Source organism: Manacus vitellinus, unplaced genomic scaffold, assembly GCF_001715985.3.
Source record: "Manacus vitellinus isolate BGI_N305 unplaced genomic scaffold, ASM171598v3 scaffold_1_pilon, whole genome shotgun sequence".
Lineage (NCBI taxonomy): Eukaryota > Metazoa > Chordata > Aves > Passeriformes > Pipridae > Manacus > Manacus vitellinus.
The window spans coordinates 6,931,285-6,948,389 of NW_021939396.1; the positions used below are offsets into that span (position 1 = coordinate 6,931,285).

The 17,105-nt window shown below is 42.4% G+C and overlaps 2 protein-coding genes across 3 annotated transcripts in view; one reads left to right on the plus strand and one right to left on the minus strand.

The window, feature by feature from the left end:
- NDRG1 (N-myc downstream regulated 1) overlaps positions 1-3,951 on the plus strand; it is a 41,370-nt gene extending 37,419 nt beyond the window's left edge. Inside the window, exons 15-16 of the mRNA XM_029959339.1 lie at positions 1,312-1,363; positions 2,106-3,951. Of these exons, the coding sequence (XP_029815199.1) occupies positions 1,312-1,363; positions 2,106-2,371 (318 nt within the window). The 3' untranslated portion in view covers positions 2,372-3,951. The remainder of the gene's footprint in view (positions 1-1,311; positions 1,364-2,105) is intronic.
- An 8,876-nt stretch (positions 3,952-12,827) lies between these two features.
- Positions 12,828-17,105, minus strand: part of CCN4 (cellular communication network factor 4) — a 34,790-nt gene continuing 30,512 nt past the window's right edge. Inside the window, exons 3-5 of one of the 2 annotated variants that reach the window (XM_008934754.2) lie at positions 16,490-16,747; positions 14,338-14,531; positions 12,828-13,203 (exon numbers count right to left, since the gene is read on the minus strand). In XM_008934754.2, coding sequence (XP_008933002.1) covers positions 12,904-13,203; positions 14,338-14,531; positions 16,490-16,747 — 752 coding nt within the window. In that variant the 3' untranslated portion in view covers positions 12,828-12,903. The remainder of the gene's footprint in view (positions 13,204-14,337; positions 14,532-16,489; positions 16,748-17,105) is intronic. The other variant, XM_008934755.2, reaches the window with a different exon arrangement.

Here is a 17,105-nt window from a genome sequence, read left to right on the forward strand (position 1 = left end):
TGGCGGAAATCCTACTAATCCTGTTCTGAAGTGTGTCAGACTGCAACAAAGGGGTGTTTTCCTGTAGGGTACTTGCTGTTCCCAAGTGTCAGCCAAAAGGATGGTTATGATTTCATGAATAATGATGTGAATTGGTCATCTGAGTTTTCTTTTTTCTTAAAAGAGCAGCGAAGCACAAAATTAAGATTGGGAGGAGATATTATTTTCACTAATAGAGTCTTAATCAAGTAAAGATCTGAGGTGGGAATGCAGAAGTATTATTTTATACCTATTTACTAAGCAGATGTGGATTAAGGCTTGAGCACTAGCATTTTGAAAACAGTCTTATTTGGACTATTTATAGCATAGATCAGGAAAGTGGAGTCAGGAAATAACAATGTTATGTTCTTGCATACACTGACTCTGCTTGACTGAGAATGAACTGGAGTTTATGAAATATATTTAGGCCTAAATTCAAAGTTGGTAATAAAATTAGGGTGGGAAAGTTAAAATTTACCTGTGTTCTTGTGTTGCCTCACTAAAGGAGCTGCCCTATAAATCAACTTTAGAATCTAACATCTAAACAAATTTCTAAGCAATATAACGTGGTGTTTGTGAACTTAAGGAAAACCTGAATTTGTAATTGCCTTCAGCTGAAGTCCCTGGACAGGCAGTGTGTGCTCCAACAGTGGGAGTCAGGAAAAGGCTTTTTCTAAAGCTACAGGGTAGTATGTGCATTGCTTCTGCTATGCAGAGTCCATTCTTTGCAGTGATTCAGATAGAATACAAAAAATATTTTCATGTGCAATGATTGAGATTGTGAGGCTTATGTGGCCACTGTGTCAGCAGCAGAGAAAAACTGGGAGTGCCTCATTGCAAGAATGTCAATCATAGGCAGTTGTGCCTGTGTATTCCTGCTAAGCTTTTTTTGCCCTATAAATATAACTATCAGCTCTGACTAGAATTTGTTCTCTGCTGATTAGGAATCACTCAGTTACTGACCATGCATGAACTGCCTTGTATATTTTGTGAGGCCAGCTGTTTTACTTTAGTTCACCTGCTTCAGTAACTGCACAAGCATAGTTTGAGCCAGACTTGTCACTTCTATGGAAATCTCATTCTTAAATACCTGTGTTCATTTTCTAAAATAATGAGGCAGGGGAGCAGTCTAGAGAGGGGAATGGTGGATTTTTGTCATAAATTAAGCTTTCAGAGGGTCAGTAGAGTCCAGAGAATATTTGAGAACCCTGTTAAGATAGGACATCTGTGACATCTATGACACTGTAATGTAACTAACTTACTGCCTAAAATAACACTTTCTCTCTTTTGCAGCCTGCCAAGCTTGCAGAAGCTTTCAAATACTTCGTTCAGGGAATGGGATACAGTAAGTATTGGTTTTATAGAATGGTTGATCTGACTATCAAAGTTAATTGGGCATCTAAGCACCCAGAGTCTCTGATCTCAGGTGTGTGATCTTTGCCCTGTTGGATGTGCATTTGCAAGGGGAAAGAAAAGAACACTTGTGGTATCTGGGCAAAAGGTTTTCAGACCAAATGATGTTATTAAACAGAAGAAAGCTTTTTGAACAGCTGATACCCACGAATAGCTGTTTAACTTTATCTTGATGTTTTTAAGGTGGATATTTGTAATAGTGTCCCCTTGTGGCATCACAGGATATGGTTCATATACTGCATGTAACATTGAAAACCTCATTAGCTCAGAGGTTTCTTTGAGTTGTAGCTGGGGTTTTTTTCCACATATGTGCTTATGGCAGCTACTTGTGTACAGCTGCTTCCAGCCTGGGCTGCCAGCAAAGGTTAAACATCTGAAAGTAATGGGAGGTCTCATGGAGTCTCTTTAGTTTATCTCTGTATTCTTGCAGCCACAACAATGCACCATAAAGCTGCCTTGAATCCCTCAGCCCTGACCACCAATTTTACCTTAGTAATTTAGGCTCCTTAACTGTATGCCTGGAGCAGTGAAGGTAGTTCTGCATGAGAGGCTACCATGAAAAGCATGTATTTGATCTCGAAGGCTTCTATAAGGGTGGTCAAGGTTAGAGAGGAAGGCAAGGACTTCCTTCCAAACCCTTGAAGGAAGGAATTAATGAAAGACTCTTCTTCCAGTGCCCTCTGCTAGCATGACGCGGCTGATGAGGTCCCGCACCGCTTCTGGCTCCAGCGTAACCTCTTTGGAAGGACAGAGGAGCCGGTCTCACACCGGGGAAGGCACAAGGAGCCGGTCTCACACTGGGGAGGGAACAAGGAGCCGATCCCACACTGGGGATGGTTCCAGGAACCGCTCCCACACAGACACACGCATTGAGCTGACACCGAACTCGGCAAGCAACGCTGAACAATCAAGCCCCAAGTCCATGGAAGTGTCCTGTTAGATGGATGTGGGAGGTTTAAACTGGTCACGGTGTGAAAAAGTAATGGATGCCCCCTGTGTATCATAAAAACATAACTGGTATTAATCTCAAGCTATTCTGTAGGAGAAACTCTGTTCACCAGGGTCTGACAGGGACCAAAGAAAAGAAGCATCTCATTTGCTCTATTGTTATTCTTGTATCTCAGACAGCTGCTGCTATTGTGCCCTCCTTCAGTGGATGCCAAATTCTAAAGGATACTTGCCAAAAGCTGATGTGGTTGTAAACACTTCAGAGTCAAACCAGAATTGCTCAATACCCTCCTTTAAAATCAAAGCTGTTACAGGCCCCTTTATCTCTTATTATCTTGAAGTAAACTGGCACAATTTGAGATGAGTTTCAAAGAGGGGGAGAAAAATATTATGGATTACTTTTACGAAAGGAAATGAAACAAATGTGTTATGGCCTCATGTTGAAGCTGGAGTTGAATTCATTGTATATAGCTTGACTTCAATGATAGAGAAATTAATGTATCGTGCATTTATAGGCCTTCTAATTCATTAGTATTCAAGCCTGTTTTCCTATGTACAATAATATACTACTAAAATAGGCGATTTTAATGTGACTTTGAGATGAACTAAATCTTTAAGCTTTTTTTATTTCACTTTTTTGAGACTTAGTTTCATTCTTCCTTTCCTTCCCCCCTCCTAGACCCTAAAATCTGCTTAGCCAAAAGAGGACAAGATTTAAATTTGATAAGCAAGATAGGATTCCCTGTTTGGGAACTTGGGCCAAAGGGTTTACCATACTGTGGAACTTGGTGTAGTTGTAAGAAGTAGCATAGCCATACACGCCAGCAAAGCAGAAACAGCTTGATTTTTCCTTCAGGAAGGTTCTTATCTTTGCAACTCAAGTTTTTTGTGTCCAGCACAATTGTGATAAATTTGAAATTCTGCAAGCGAAGCCAGATCCAGCTGTTCTTTGTCAGGAGAGATGAATAACTGGGATGGCATGTAATTAGATACTGTATGTTCAACTGCCACTAATTACCTGATTTGAAACTGATGAGATCTCACCGGTGCTGAGAACTGTATTCCACAAAGTGGTGGAGCAGCAACACTCTATCTCTGAAATACAGTGTCTAATGACTGCGTAAATGTCATGATCTGCTGGTTCTGCATCTTTACATAGCCTCCTGATACCTTGGGTTGCTTTCTTTGAAGCTAGTGGCTTGATACCTATCTGCCAGTCAGATTTTCACAGTTGGGTGTTCTTAAATTTGTCCTTCCATAGATAGCAGGACAGGATTTCCTGAGCTCCAGTGCATACCTGCTGAACTGCAGTCCTCACACAAGCAAAAAGCTCAAAGGCCAAGCAGCTAAATAGCAAATGATAATACTTTGGGATTGCTTGTTCAGAAGAACGCCATCTAGGTTACTTTATATTGACTAACTTCAGCTCTTGTGTAGAATATTCATAATGGTTTGTGGGAAGAACAGACAATTTCCAGAAAGAATAAAGCTATTGTGTAAAGTCTATCAAGAAAAGTTTCTTAATGAAGTATTTGTATTTATTTCAAAACAAATAAATTTGTAACTTTGCAATGTCTGGTGTCTTCATGTTTTACCAGGAGTACAATCTTTCTCAGTCCAAGTATATTCTTATCCTTTTGTATCAATGAAATCTTTTTTTCTTTTACTTATATCTCTGCTATTACCTACTTCTGTGCTCAGTTTTTTCCCCCCATTCCAGCTTACTATTTATACTAAGAAAACACCACACATTTCAGCATTTTTATTGGCAATATTAATACTAAAGGATAATTTTACTCTAAGAAATATAGCAAAATATTAAGCCATGATATAGAGTACTATTTGCTGTTTGAAGTTTTCTTTGTCTCTCTGGCTATAGTACTGTCTAGTGCACAGATCTGTGGTCTGTACACTGGCTTCCTCGCTGGTGCCATGCTCACTTTATCCTTTCTGATGCAGATCTGATCTGTAAATCCATTGATGTGACATGTTCTTTGTGAATAGCTGGAGGTATGCAGACCTCTTGACTGAAATTGCAGATGCCACTTTGAGTTTCTAAAGGCATTTCTTTTTGGACCTCTTGTAAGAATCTAACTTCAGAAGAGTAAAGATTAACCTAGTGACTTACCTAACATACTGATGTTGTCAGGGACAGGTGGCTTTGTGACTTTGCTGGGACTCTTTTGGGCTGCTCATTCCTCCTGTATCTCAAAAAATCCTGTGATAGGAAGAGGCAAAAGCAAATATTTGACATGTCTGAGCCAAGGCTCTGCTAGACATGCTGATTCAGCAGTCATGATTGGACTGATACCAGCAAAGGGCTTGATTTGGTTAACCACAGCCAGCGCCAGTGAAAACAGGAGGAACCTGTGCCAGTTCATCTTACAAAAGAAGGGCAAAGCTATGTTCTTTGCTGAGCTTTTCTGGGAATGGCTAATCATTCCTTCCACAAGGACACCATGGTGTGCCTGTTAAGCCCAGGCACTTTATTTTGGTTTAATGGGGAGGAATGCATCCAAGCCTTCTTGAAGCACAAAAGGGTCTGCAAACACTTCTGAGCAGCGAGGCGTTTCTAGGACCACTATAAATGTCAGCTTTGCAACAAAGAGTATTCATTTGGCAAAGAACAGTGTGTATCTGCAAATAAAAGCTGGAGGGCAGCACAGAGGAGTAATGCCTTACCTTTTACAAGGAGTTATGACTCCTCTTTCCCTGCAGTACTGATCTCCTGGCATCTTTAACTTGTGCTGTAACTAAAGAGATGCAAGTGGCTTTCAGATTTATTAGATTTTTTTTATAAAAAGCCTTCTTAGAGATTGTAAAAGTTGATTTTACAATATTCTTGGGGACAGAATTAACCTGGATAGTGTAGTGTCACTAATCCAGAAAAGGCTTTTTTCTCCAAATATGAATGGCCATCAGGGGACAAGGAGCTCTTACAGCATAGAGGAAATTCAGGTTCGATAAAAGGAGGTTTCCAGAAAATAACCAGATCACATCTCACACTGCTTTTGGGGTTATAAAGGGTGGAAGAGAACAGAATGGGCTCTCAGGGACCATGAGGCTTCCTGATGCCGTCAATATACTTCAATACCAAATCTTTGCTGTTGTGGTGCTCTTCAAAACCACTAATAGAAAGGATGTCATTGCTGAAATCTGGGTTCTTTCCATCTCTGTCTGGGCCTTGACATCTACTGTACAAAAGTCTGGCTGAACTTCAAGATGTATTTCCCCTGCCCTGTCCTTGCAGAGAAGGAATTGGAGAGGATGTACCAACACCATGTCATGGCAGCGGGTCTTTTGTGCTGAAGGATGTTGCTTTCCTCTTTAAAAGTCTCTATAGATTGAACAGCTGGAAACTTTAACCTAGATGTGTTTTCAAGGTTTATGATTAATGTCGTGTCGCAAGTGATGGACTGAGCTGGAGTGAAAACTGTTTATAGCAAAGCTGCTTATTTTTACTCTCCAGTGCAGGAACCCTCTTTATGTCTGTTTTTGTATCTTGGGCAGAGTATCTGCTGCAATCCTTAACGTGCTGGTAATGGGGTCTGTTGCATCCACCAATTCAGCACATTGAACAGTGCTGCTGCAACTTGGCCCTCCCCCTTCCCACATGCTGCCTTTTTTATTTTTTTGCAGTATTTTGCACTACTTCACGTTCACTGGAACAGAAAGCCTCTCCTGGTCTATCCCTATGAACAGCTACTTTGATGTGTGGATTTAGCATTTCCACCAAGCCAAATATAGGCTTTATGTTGGTAGCTGATCATTGCTATGCCTAATGTTTAAATAACTGAGAGAAAGGATGTCAGGGTATTTTAGGAGCTCAACCCTTCCCCCTCAGCCCTTTGTAATAGACAGACACAGCCTTTCACTGTTTCTATGTATTGCTTCATTAAGGGCTCCATTCATTTTATAAACAACACAACTGCTGACCAGTGTTAGGGGGGGAAAAAAAGGAAAAAAGGCTTCTGATTCCAACTGCCAAACAGTTCAATGTCTGTTCCCTGCAACTCAGCTTGGGGATCGTTACCCTGCACTCCTGGGGGCTGGAGGAGAATTGTTATTTGGATGTCATTAAAGAAGCAGCCCCACATCCCATATACTCTACGTGTTTTCACACTGGTGGCTGTGGGATGTGCATCATACACTGGATGCAGGCATCACTAGACATGTCCAGAAGAGCCCAGCGGTTGAGAAAGGGGATAGCAGGCAGCTCTTGCTTCCCAAGCAGCAGCATCACAGAGAGCTATGACCTGCAGCAGAGCTGGAAAAAGTATCCTTGGATGACCTGCCACTCTCTGCAATTGCTTATGGCTGGAGTGGATTATGGTATTCAGGCCAAGGTCAGTGTGTGGAGGGGGCTGGGGAGGGAACGGCTGTTTGCTGGGCAGCAGCACTGGGGGAGGGCTGGGACAGCTCCCAGTGAAGTCTCCATGACCAACCTGCTTGTAGGGTTTGGTGAGCCTACACTATGCAAAGGTGCCACCCAGCTTCTTGTGCAGTGGTGACATGCACACTGTCACACCCTCCCTGCTGGACCTCAGTCCTGCACTTATATCTCTCCAGCTCGGAAATTGTCATTTACTGACTGATTGCAATATGATTTCACTTCTTTTCAATGATGAAAAGTCACCAAATCAAAAAAAAATCGTAGTTCTTTACCACCAGCTGCCAGTGTTAAGCATTGATCCCGTGGTGATTCCCTCCCTGCCACTCATGCAGATTTGGAGCAGGGGAGGTCCTACAGAAGTAGAGCCTATCACAGGGTCAACACATCATTTGGAAAGTGCACAGTACTCAGGAGATGATGGTTTTCCCAGACTAATGACCCTTCAGGCAAGACTGTGCACTTGGCAGCTGCCACATGGGAGAGCACAGGACACATGGAATTTCTGGTGCCTATAGAGACAGCAGAGAAATGTGGTACCTTTGATGAAAGCTATTGCCAGAGGCACAGTTTTCTGGAAAGTGCTTAAAATGTAGATAATTACCCTTTCCAGTAAACAAACAAACAAACAAAACCGACCAGCAACAAAATGAAACAAAAATAAAGCACACTGAAAGAGAAGGCTGGAAAGAACATGCTTTCTCACCTAAAATTCCAGGAACTGTAAGCAACTCCAACACCAACCCAGAACTGTTCAGAACATGAGGCCACTCACAGTGTTTAAATTCCTACCAAGGCAAGTAACCTGCTTCAGGCTGGAAGGCAAACTTGATTTGTGGGAAAACTCTACAAGCATATTTTTCTAGAATTAAAGGGTAGAATCCTTACTGGGGGTATTTCTGAGGATATGTAAATTAAGGGATATGGATTAGTGAATGCTTTCCCCTATGTCTTTAATGACCTTGTTTGAACAATTTTGGTATGTATGGCTGCTGCAAACAGGTTACTACTACAGCCTCTCAAGGGAGCTGCTAACAAAGGCACACTTAGACAGGTTAAGAACACACTCCACTTTGCTCAGAGACTCTAGAAGTCTGTCCCAAGTCCAGTAAGGGGAAAAAAACCCAAACAAATGTAGATCCAGAAACAGACCAGCAAACAAGAACATGTTAGTTTGGGAACACCTGGCTTTCCCAAGCTGACAAAATACTCACACTGAAGGAGAAACTTCCACATCATCCTTTTTTACCATATTACTGGCTCTTTATTTGTATGTATCCTCCAGTTCAGGGCTTTGTCACAGATCATGAATGCACACTTGGACATTGACCAGGCAAGGAGATCAGTAAAGGAAAAGAACTGCCAATGGCAGACATATTTCACTTCCATTTGCCTGCCTAAGCTTCTAAATGAGGTGTCAGTCATAGATTCATTAACCATTTACTACTTATGAGGTTATTTAATATCTTTAAACCATAGCAGCAACATGCTATCTCAAAAAGCCTCACCATGATGCTTTACGAACAAGTAATGTGTTATGTATAGCTGGAGTAACTCAGGCTGACACTGCCAAGCCAATCTGGTTTTCCTATTAATTTTTCCTGTATTTCAGTGTATGAAGCTTACAGGTATAACTGTAGAACTGTTAAAACAGGAAAAGCCACAATTTCAGTAGGTATGTGTATGGATATGTGCCTCTAGATAGTGAGAGCACTCTGTCTATATCAGTTTAATAAAGTGTTTGTTTTAAAACTCCTTCCAAAAAAATGGGACCAAAAAAACCTCAGGGTTTAATTTACAAGATGACACAGTGTTTCTGAGTTTTGTGTTTTTCCTAGAGTTTTACATATGCACAGCACAACCCTAGTGAGCACATAAAAAATATTGCAACTGCACTACACCCTGTTTCCAATCTCATGCACACGAAAATGATGCTTTAATTTCCAGCCAATGCTCCATGAAAAGGCATTTGAATAAATTTCATGCCTGCTTCTTTGCTGAGTGGATAACCTGCTTTCTGGGATTCCCAAACAAGACAGCTTCAGCTACTGTACTGACTGTGATGAAGTCCCTACAGAAGGCTAATGGCTACGGACACTGGAGCTCACTGGAGTTTTATTGTTCATACCACCATGAGTAGACCTTCAAAATCCCACCCTCCATCCTTGTCCCAGACTACAGGTCTAACAAGATAATTGCTGTGAGCAGAATGTGTGTCAAACTGTCTTGACTTAGACTGGATTGCAAAATTGTCACTCTCATCCTTTCTCAAGCCTTTCCCAGGACTGCTGCAGCAGAGGGTTCTAACACCAGCTCTGCTCCTGGTATCTCCTCCAATGCTATTACTGTTGCTTCCTTGGGTTATGGTATCCCTTTCAGGTCCCAGCAGAGACCTGGGCCCATTGTACAAATGTACAGAGAACATCAGTTCCTGCTGGAGGAGTTTTCACTCTCAACAGAGGCAATGAACAGTAGAGTCTTGTTCTGGCTCTGAAGTACTGAGAAAAAGTGAAACCAAGGGCTGGATCCATGAAAGCCTTTGAGGATCTAGATCCTCAATGTATTTAAACAACAACCACAAAATGCTTTTATAAAGATATATGGTTTGCCCAAGCACAGAGGGAGCCAGGGAGCTGAATCTAAAGGCTGGTCTGTTGCCTTAGTCCTAGCGCTAATCTTCTTGTAAACATCTGTTAGAACAAAGGATCTCTGATGCACCACAGACTGCAGGTCAAGTTCACTGTCCACAAGTGATGCTCTTCCCTTTCAGAGTCACCAGAAAAAGAGTTGTAAAAGCAGAAGAGTTAACGAGGCTGTGCATCCTATAGATTTGTGTCCAATCTCCCCACAATTTACAGCACTATTTACACTATTTACAGCAGTGCAATAACCACTATTCCCCGTCTGTGATTGCTTCAGCTGTGCCTCCTCCATGGCTGCTGGTTTCCAACTGGTGCATCTGTTCAAAACCCCTTTAAACTGCTGCTGAGGTGTTTGGACCACACTGCAGACATGCTGGACACATTGGCTGCCTGGCAGATGTGCACGGGCTTGACAGGGACAATGTGGTGGTCCTCTTCCCTGTCCTGCTCTTTGGTTTCATTTTTTTGCATGAATTGCAACGCTTCTGAGATCTTTACACTTCTGCCCCCTTTGTTTGGCATTTCCCACAAAGGGACTGGCTGACAGACAGACAAACAAATGGATGGCAGGGTTGCATATGCCTTGCTTCCTTAGGAAACCAGGCTAGAAACAGAAACATCTTGGGTGCACTGGGCAAGATCTGTGGTTTCCAGGCATTCACTTCACTAAAAACTGACATGCACTGGAGCTGCTGGCCATGCATAAGTTTTCAATAGCTTCTTTTATCTTGCAGTGAAAGCCGTGTGTTACAGCCGCTGCAGCATTTCATTGAGAGGGTTACAGCATTAGCTAATTGCAAAGCAAAGCAAGCCTGTTGAGGGACACAGTTCTTTGAACATAATCTGATCCTGGTTTTGTTTCCTTATGTGTACATGTAAAACAGAGAAAGACTGATTGTACATATAAACACACATTACATATGCACTCCTTTTTATGCACCAAAGACTGCACCATAGGAATATATATATGTAAATATACACATATATATTCATGGGCATGTTTCTATGTATAATATTACATACAATATTATATAACTGCATCCACATAATATTTTATGGATGTATAAGGAGTCTTTCTGCTGTGCCTTTTGCAATTGGACATGTCTATCTAGTATTGGCCTTATTAGCCACCAGCGTGCTTGTAACAAATGTGGATAGAGCCTTTCCCAAATCTTCGTTTGCGAAGCCTAGCCATGGTGATATGTATATCTATATACACACACATATATATATATGACATTTTAAGATGGGCAAGAACTAGAACACAGGATTCCAAGCCATATTTAAGGGATCTTAAGTATGAGATTTAAATATTTAGATTTAAATACTGAAAGAGAGATCCTAGTATGCCTTCCCTATAACATGTCTCAGTACAAACCATTTTCCCTTTTGGAAAACATTGTCAATGTTTTCCGCTTCCTGGCCAAGGCCTCTTTTTTGTATATTCTCATGAGACTTTTTTACCAAGGGGTGGAGTTTAAAATGTAACATTCTTAGTCTTGCTAGTGCTGAGGTCTCATTTGGGTGGAGGTGAATAGGTCAGATATGACCTCTGCTGTCACATCATCCAGGCCAAAGCAGTCATGGGGCTGAATCTTGCAAAATGCTGGTGACCTCAGGTTCCTTATCATCAGAGGAACAAAGAGGAAAGAATGTTGAAACATGCAGGGAGATACCACCCTTCTTTTCTGCCACTGGGTTCTTCATGGAAGCTTAAAGAAAGAAATAATAAAAGCTTTGACTTGAGGAATGGCCCAGCTCTATGGGAAATATGTGGGCAGAATTCTTATATACAAACAAATATGTTATTGGAGTTAGCAGCTTTTGAAGATACACAGCATTTTTCCTAGTTGTCTTTACATAGGGACTACATTGTTTTCAGATCACTCACGAGAACTTTTAATTCATCATAACCAAAAAGATTTATATCTCCCAGAAACTAATCTAGCTTCCACTGGGTTATCAAGATGGAGACAACTTGCCAACTGAAACTAAAGCAAAATAAGTGACTAATTTAAAACACTTGCATCATTCCAAGTTCAGCCTTGTACTGGTCCAATCTCCAGACCATATGTCAATCAGTTCTACTGTGCCACCAGGGATTTTGGAACAGATACTACAGTTCTCCATGCAGAAACACATTTCTTCTCTCCCAAGTAAAGCAATAGCAAATGTGCCATAGGGCATGGGTGCTGTACTAGCAATTTATTGGAAAAAAACCTGGCTCCAGCACCTTTCAGTGATGATAAATGTATTGCTTGGAATGGTAATGACAGATTTTTTTCTTCTCTTAGCTGATATTTGCATGTGAAACCATTTCTGAAGAAAATGCTTTACCTTGATGTTTACTCTAAGCCTCATCCCAGTTGGAACTAATGGACCAGAAGCTGTGACAAGGATTGCCTCTCCTTCTGCATCCACACATTCACAGAGCTGATGGGAAGCTTAATGTCTGTTTTCTCATTTAGCATATGTCTCCTTTCCTCTACCCCAGCCATGTAAAACAATGATTTGTGTCACTGATAAGGCAGCAGTGGAGTGACCTGCATGCTGATAACCATATGGGGAGGAGGAGGTGGTGGTCCCCAGACACAGGCTACACAATTTCTGTGTGAATAAATGGGTGCATGAGGTGTTGCCCCTTCATCTCTCATCTGGTTCTCTACATTTCATCCTTCAGGTCTGCAGAGCTAGCCTAGGAGCAATACGTAACCCCTGGATAGAGGATCTATACTGAAAATATGAGTTCTGGGATGGCTATTTTGGATTCAGAGCAGGTAGAGAACCGTGAAAATGTCCCTGGCACAAGATACTCCAAGAGATTGAGGTGAATCCAAGGAGAGCAGGACACAGAGGTTCTTGGACCCAGCCTATTGCAGTGAGAGACAGACTCATCACAAAGAGATTTCAGGAAAAACATTCTTCCCCCTAGGCTTATCCCATGAAATTCACCATGGAGAAGGATCTGACTGAGAATGACGGAGGGGCAGTTCTAGCACTGATCTCAGTGTGACAGACACTAGACTTTAGTCCCAAGGGTCAGACCATCAAATCTTCATGTCTAATGTTAAAAATAAAACATATATGTCAATTTTCCATCTTAGACAACATTGTTCAAGAAATGACAATAAGAGTGTCTGAATCTCATGTCTAAGCTACTGACAGCATATTTTGCTGTCATACTAGTGTACTATTCTTTCCTTTGGGCAATTAAACTGCTGGCCTGATAAATGGCAGTGCCAACATAGCTGTCATTTAAGTCCTGGAATCAGTGAATGAAGGAATTCCTGGCTGCTGTTAATGGATGAAGATCTATTGGAGTTAAAAATCCTGCTTGTTCAAGACCTCTCCAAAACAGTGTGGCAAAACAAGGATATTTAACATCCTACCTCAGGAAAAAAAATTGTACACTGGCAGTGGATGAAAATTCTCCTTTTATTTTAAAACCTCTGTAAAATCAGAGCAATGGGTCAATTCAAGCATTCAGCCAATTTAATTAGCGATTTCAGAGTAATCGTGGTAATGAGCCAAGTCGGCAAAGATGTCATTGGGGTTCCTGCAGTTCAAATTGCAAAAACAAGCATTGATCCACATGATTTTCCAGGAAAACTCAGTTCCATCTGGGCACTGAAACCTCACTTCAATAGTCTTGGACTTGTAGGGTGTGCAGCACCTGTTGTCTGTGCAGACGCCGCAATATTTGGGTCTGTATGGACTTTTGCTCACACATCCTGAGATGGTGTAGTTCATGGGTTCATTGGCCCTGTAGACAGCCAAACACTTCTTTCCAGGCTAAATCAGAGAAGAAAATAAAAAAAAAGAGAGGTTAATATTTGATGCTGACATAGAATCATAGAGTCAACAGGGTTGGAAAAGAGATCATCAAGTCCAACCCTTGATCCAACACTGCCGTGGTTACCAGACCATGCCACTAAGTGCCATGCCCAGTCTCATCCTAAAAACCTCCAGGGACAGTGAATCTATCACCTCCCTGGGCAGTCCATTCCAATGTTTGATTACTCTGTCTGTAAAGAATTTCTTCCTAATATCCAACCTAAACCTCCCCTGGCACAGCTTAAGACCGTGCCCTCTTGTCCTACTGCTGGTTGCCTGGGAGAACACACCGACCCCCACCTGGCTACAGACTCCTTTCAGATAGCTGTAGAAAGTGATGAGGTAGGACATAAAATTCACCTTGCTCTCTATAACTACCTGAAAGGAGGTTGTGACAGAGTCAGACTTGGCCTCTTCTCCCAGGTAGATAATGATAGGACAAGGGGAAATGGTCTCAAATTACTCCATGGGAGGTTCAGCTTAGATATTAGGAAAAATTTCTTAGTTGAGAGAGTGGTTAAGCATTTGAACAGGTTGCCCAGGGAAGTGGAGGAATCACCATCCCTGGAAGTGTTCAAAAACAAGTAGACATAGGATTTCACAATGAGGTCTAGTGGGCATAGTGGTATTTGGTCAAAGGTTGGACTTGATCATCCTGGATTTCTTTTCCAGCTTCAATGATTCTATGATTCTGTTCTATGATTCCTGTATTTAAAAGTGTTTGAAGCTGTTAGGAATCCCTATAGACCATGACAGATTTACATGTTCAGACCTGTGAACCCAGTAGGATACTTGCAAAATGGAGTTCACAGCCACGAGCAGACATTCAGCATTACTTTTCCACTAGATGAGTACAGGTCTGTCTAAGCCACCACTGTGCACAGCAGGCTCTGCTTGGCCTTCTTTGCAAGGACCTTTTGGCTGCAGCTAAAGCTCTCAGGGCAAGGTTTTCATACCAGCACATGGAAGCACAGGGAGGACACATTTTGGAACTCTGTGCAGCACAGTAAAGTCCATGTAGAGGTGCAGCCCTCTGAGGCCTGAAAGCTGCACAACAAAAGCTGAAGGGGCACACAAAGAAACACTCTCCACCTTGATGTGCTGGGTTATATCCACCTCACAGGGCCTCATGTTGCACAGGCGGCTTTCCTTCAGGAGCCGGCACTGGTCGTTGTCGTTGGAAATCCTGGTGGAGATGCCCAGCCCACAGGTCTTTGAGCAGGGACTCCAGGGTGAGGTGTGAACGATGCAGTTCTTCTGCCAGGCTTCATCCTCTCCCTCATAGGCTGTGGAGACAGTTTAACCCCACATTATTCAGCCAAGACAGCTTTACATATTAAAGACCCTCTCCCCAGCTCATTACACATTCAGGCCACTAACCCAAATAATTAAACTACAGCTAAGTGGCTCAGCATTCCTGTGAAGCCCCTCATCCCACCCCCTTTGTGCTGACCTACTTGTGTCAGACTCCCCAGCTCTGTGAGTGCTCAGGGCCAGGGCTCATTTCTTTATTCCTTCCCCTTCACAGCCTCGCACAAGGAGGTCCTTGTCTGGGACCCCCAGGTGCTGCCACAATACAAATAATTACAGAAGCTTGTTCCAGCGGGTGGAAAAAAGGGATGAGATTTGATCTCACCATGAAGGTTTATTTCTGAGCCCGTTCAATTGATTCCCTGTAGCAGAAAGTGGTCAACAGTCTCTGCTGGATGGCAGAGGGCTTGGGAAGCAGCCACAGCCTTTCACTGTGAGGAAGAGCAGTTTGAATAGCTCACAGAGAGGTCAGTAGCCATTTGGAGAAGGGTGGGCTCTCTTTTGAAAGCAGCCTACAACCCCAGTTCAGGTTCTTTCACAGCCTCAGCCAAAGTCCCCTCTGCTTTGCAGCTCATGGGACAGCTCAAAGGAAAAACTCTAGTAGAAACTGCTGCACTGAGCTTACTCACTGTTATGTTTATTAGTATATTAATCACTATACTAAACATAATAAATGCTAGTCGTATTTCTGTAAGAATTCTACTTACAAGAGGAAAGTCAGGCAAGCAAAGCTCTGTTATGCCCATTTTGGGACAAAGGCCATGAAGACATAAGGCCAGTTTCAGTACCAGATGCTTTGAATTTGGACCTGCATCACATTTCAGAGCTACTAGGGACAGAATTGAGGGCTAAACTCTGGTGGGTTTAACCCACAGAATGGAGATTGAAGCTTTGTTTTGTGCTGTAAAAATATAGACCAAGGACTGGGGGAAAAAAATCCTGTACCACCAAGGAAACAAAATCCTGGTTTACAACAAGCATCCTACATCTCCTTGAGCTTTGCTTTGTGAGATAGTCTAAAATATGGAGCTAATGTGGCTAATGGCAATACATTGCATTGCAGGGCATTTTGAGGATAAATTTGACATATGGCAAGGTGAGTCCGTCTTAAGCATTTGGGATCATATTTGAGGCAAATGGTACCACCTCTGTGCAGTGGGCTACGAACGTGTGTGGAAAGAAGACACATTATGTGATACACAAAATAGGTAGTTCAGTAATATCATCAGTCCAGAACTGATGAAAAGCTATACTAACACAAAGACAATTTAGCCCATCTGGCAATGAAACTTCCACCACAATAACTGTTTTCAAGGTGTTATATAAGTTTGAGGCTACTAAGATACAGGGGCTTTAAAATTGCACTACCAAAGCAATATGACCCAGACAGAAAGCCTCAGTCCCAAGTTAAACTGAACCCATTCTGTTTCCCAGAGGGCCGACTGAAAAAAAAAAAAGAGGAAGCATTAAAAAGGACTTGTGATATCTTCAAAGTTCCAGCAGATGCTTCAAAGGGGGCTTTGTCACACGGAATCACAGAATGGTTGCATAAGCATCTTTGGTGAACCTCATAATGATAGAATCATAGAATGGTTTGGGTTGAAAAGGGCCTTAAAGATCATTTTGATCCAGCTCCCCTGTAATGGGCAGAGATGCCACACTAGATCAGGTTGCTCAGGGCCCCATCCAACCTGGCCTTGAATGCTTCCAAGGATAAGACATCCATATCCACATTGCTGCTAAGGAGTTTGAGCACACCACATGGGTTTGCCTGTTCTGTTCTTCAGCACATGTTGTGTGGGAGTCTCTGTGCCTCCTTCACACAAAGACTAGATACCTGCCAGGTCTGGCAGTGCAAGCTGATACTTTGCTTGTAGATTCTGTCTTCAGCTTCCTGATGGCAAAGGAGAAGTCTGTCTCACTGCCTCCATACCTGCAGAGGAGATGTGACGTGGAGACGTCTTCCTGATTTTTCTGGAGTCATCACAAACCCACTGCTCGCAGCACTTCCCTGCCATCTTAATCAGCTTTGGGTTTGGGCACCAGACAAGGGGAGGGCGTGAGTTTGTGCACATGGGAATACAGCCCACAGCCCCGTTAATGCACGTGCAGTTGTATTTGCAGTTGGGCTGAAACGCTTCCCCATTCTTATACCTGACTCCATTGAGGACACATCCTACACCAACAATTTCTGGAAAGAAAGAAAAAGAGAGAAAGACACACAGAGCACCATTAAAATAATGCTGGCAACAAGCAGCTCTGATGTGTTTCTTTACCAATCTGATCCCTGGGCTGCCAGAGCCAACACGGAGACACGGCAGTGCTGCAGGGCGATGTGTTCAGCGTGATGCTGAGACAGGGGTAGTCACACCATCTAGGAAATTGTTTTCATTCTAAATCACAGCAAAAAAAGAGAATCTTTCAATGCTTCATGGAAAAATAAGTTAGAAAATAAAACAAGCTTTATCAACAAATTCTTACTTAAAAAATCATTTCATGGCATGGTGGTAGGAGTTATTCACGGTAGGAACAATCAAAGCAATTAAAAC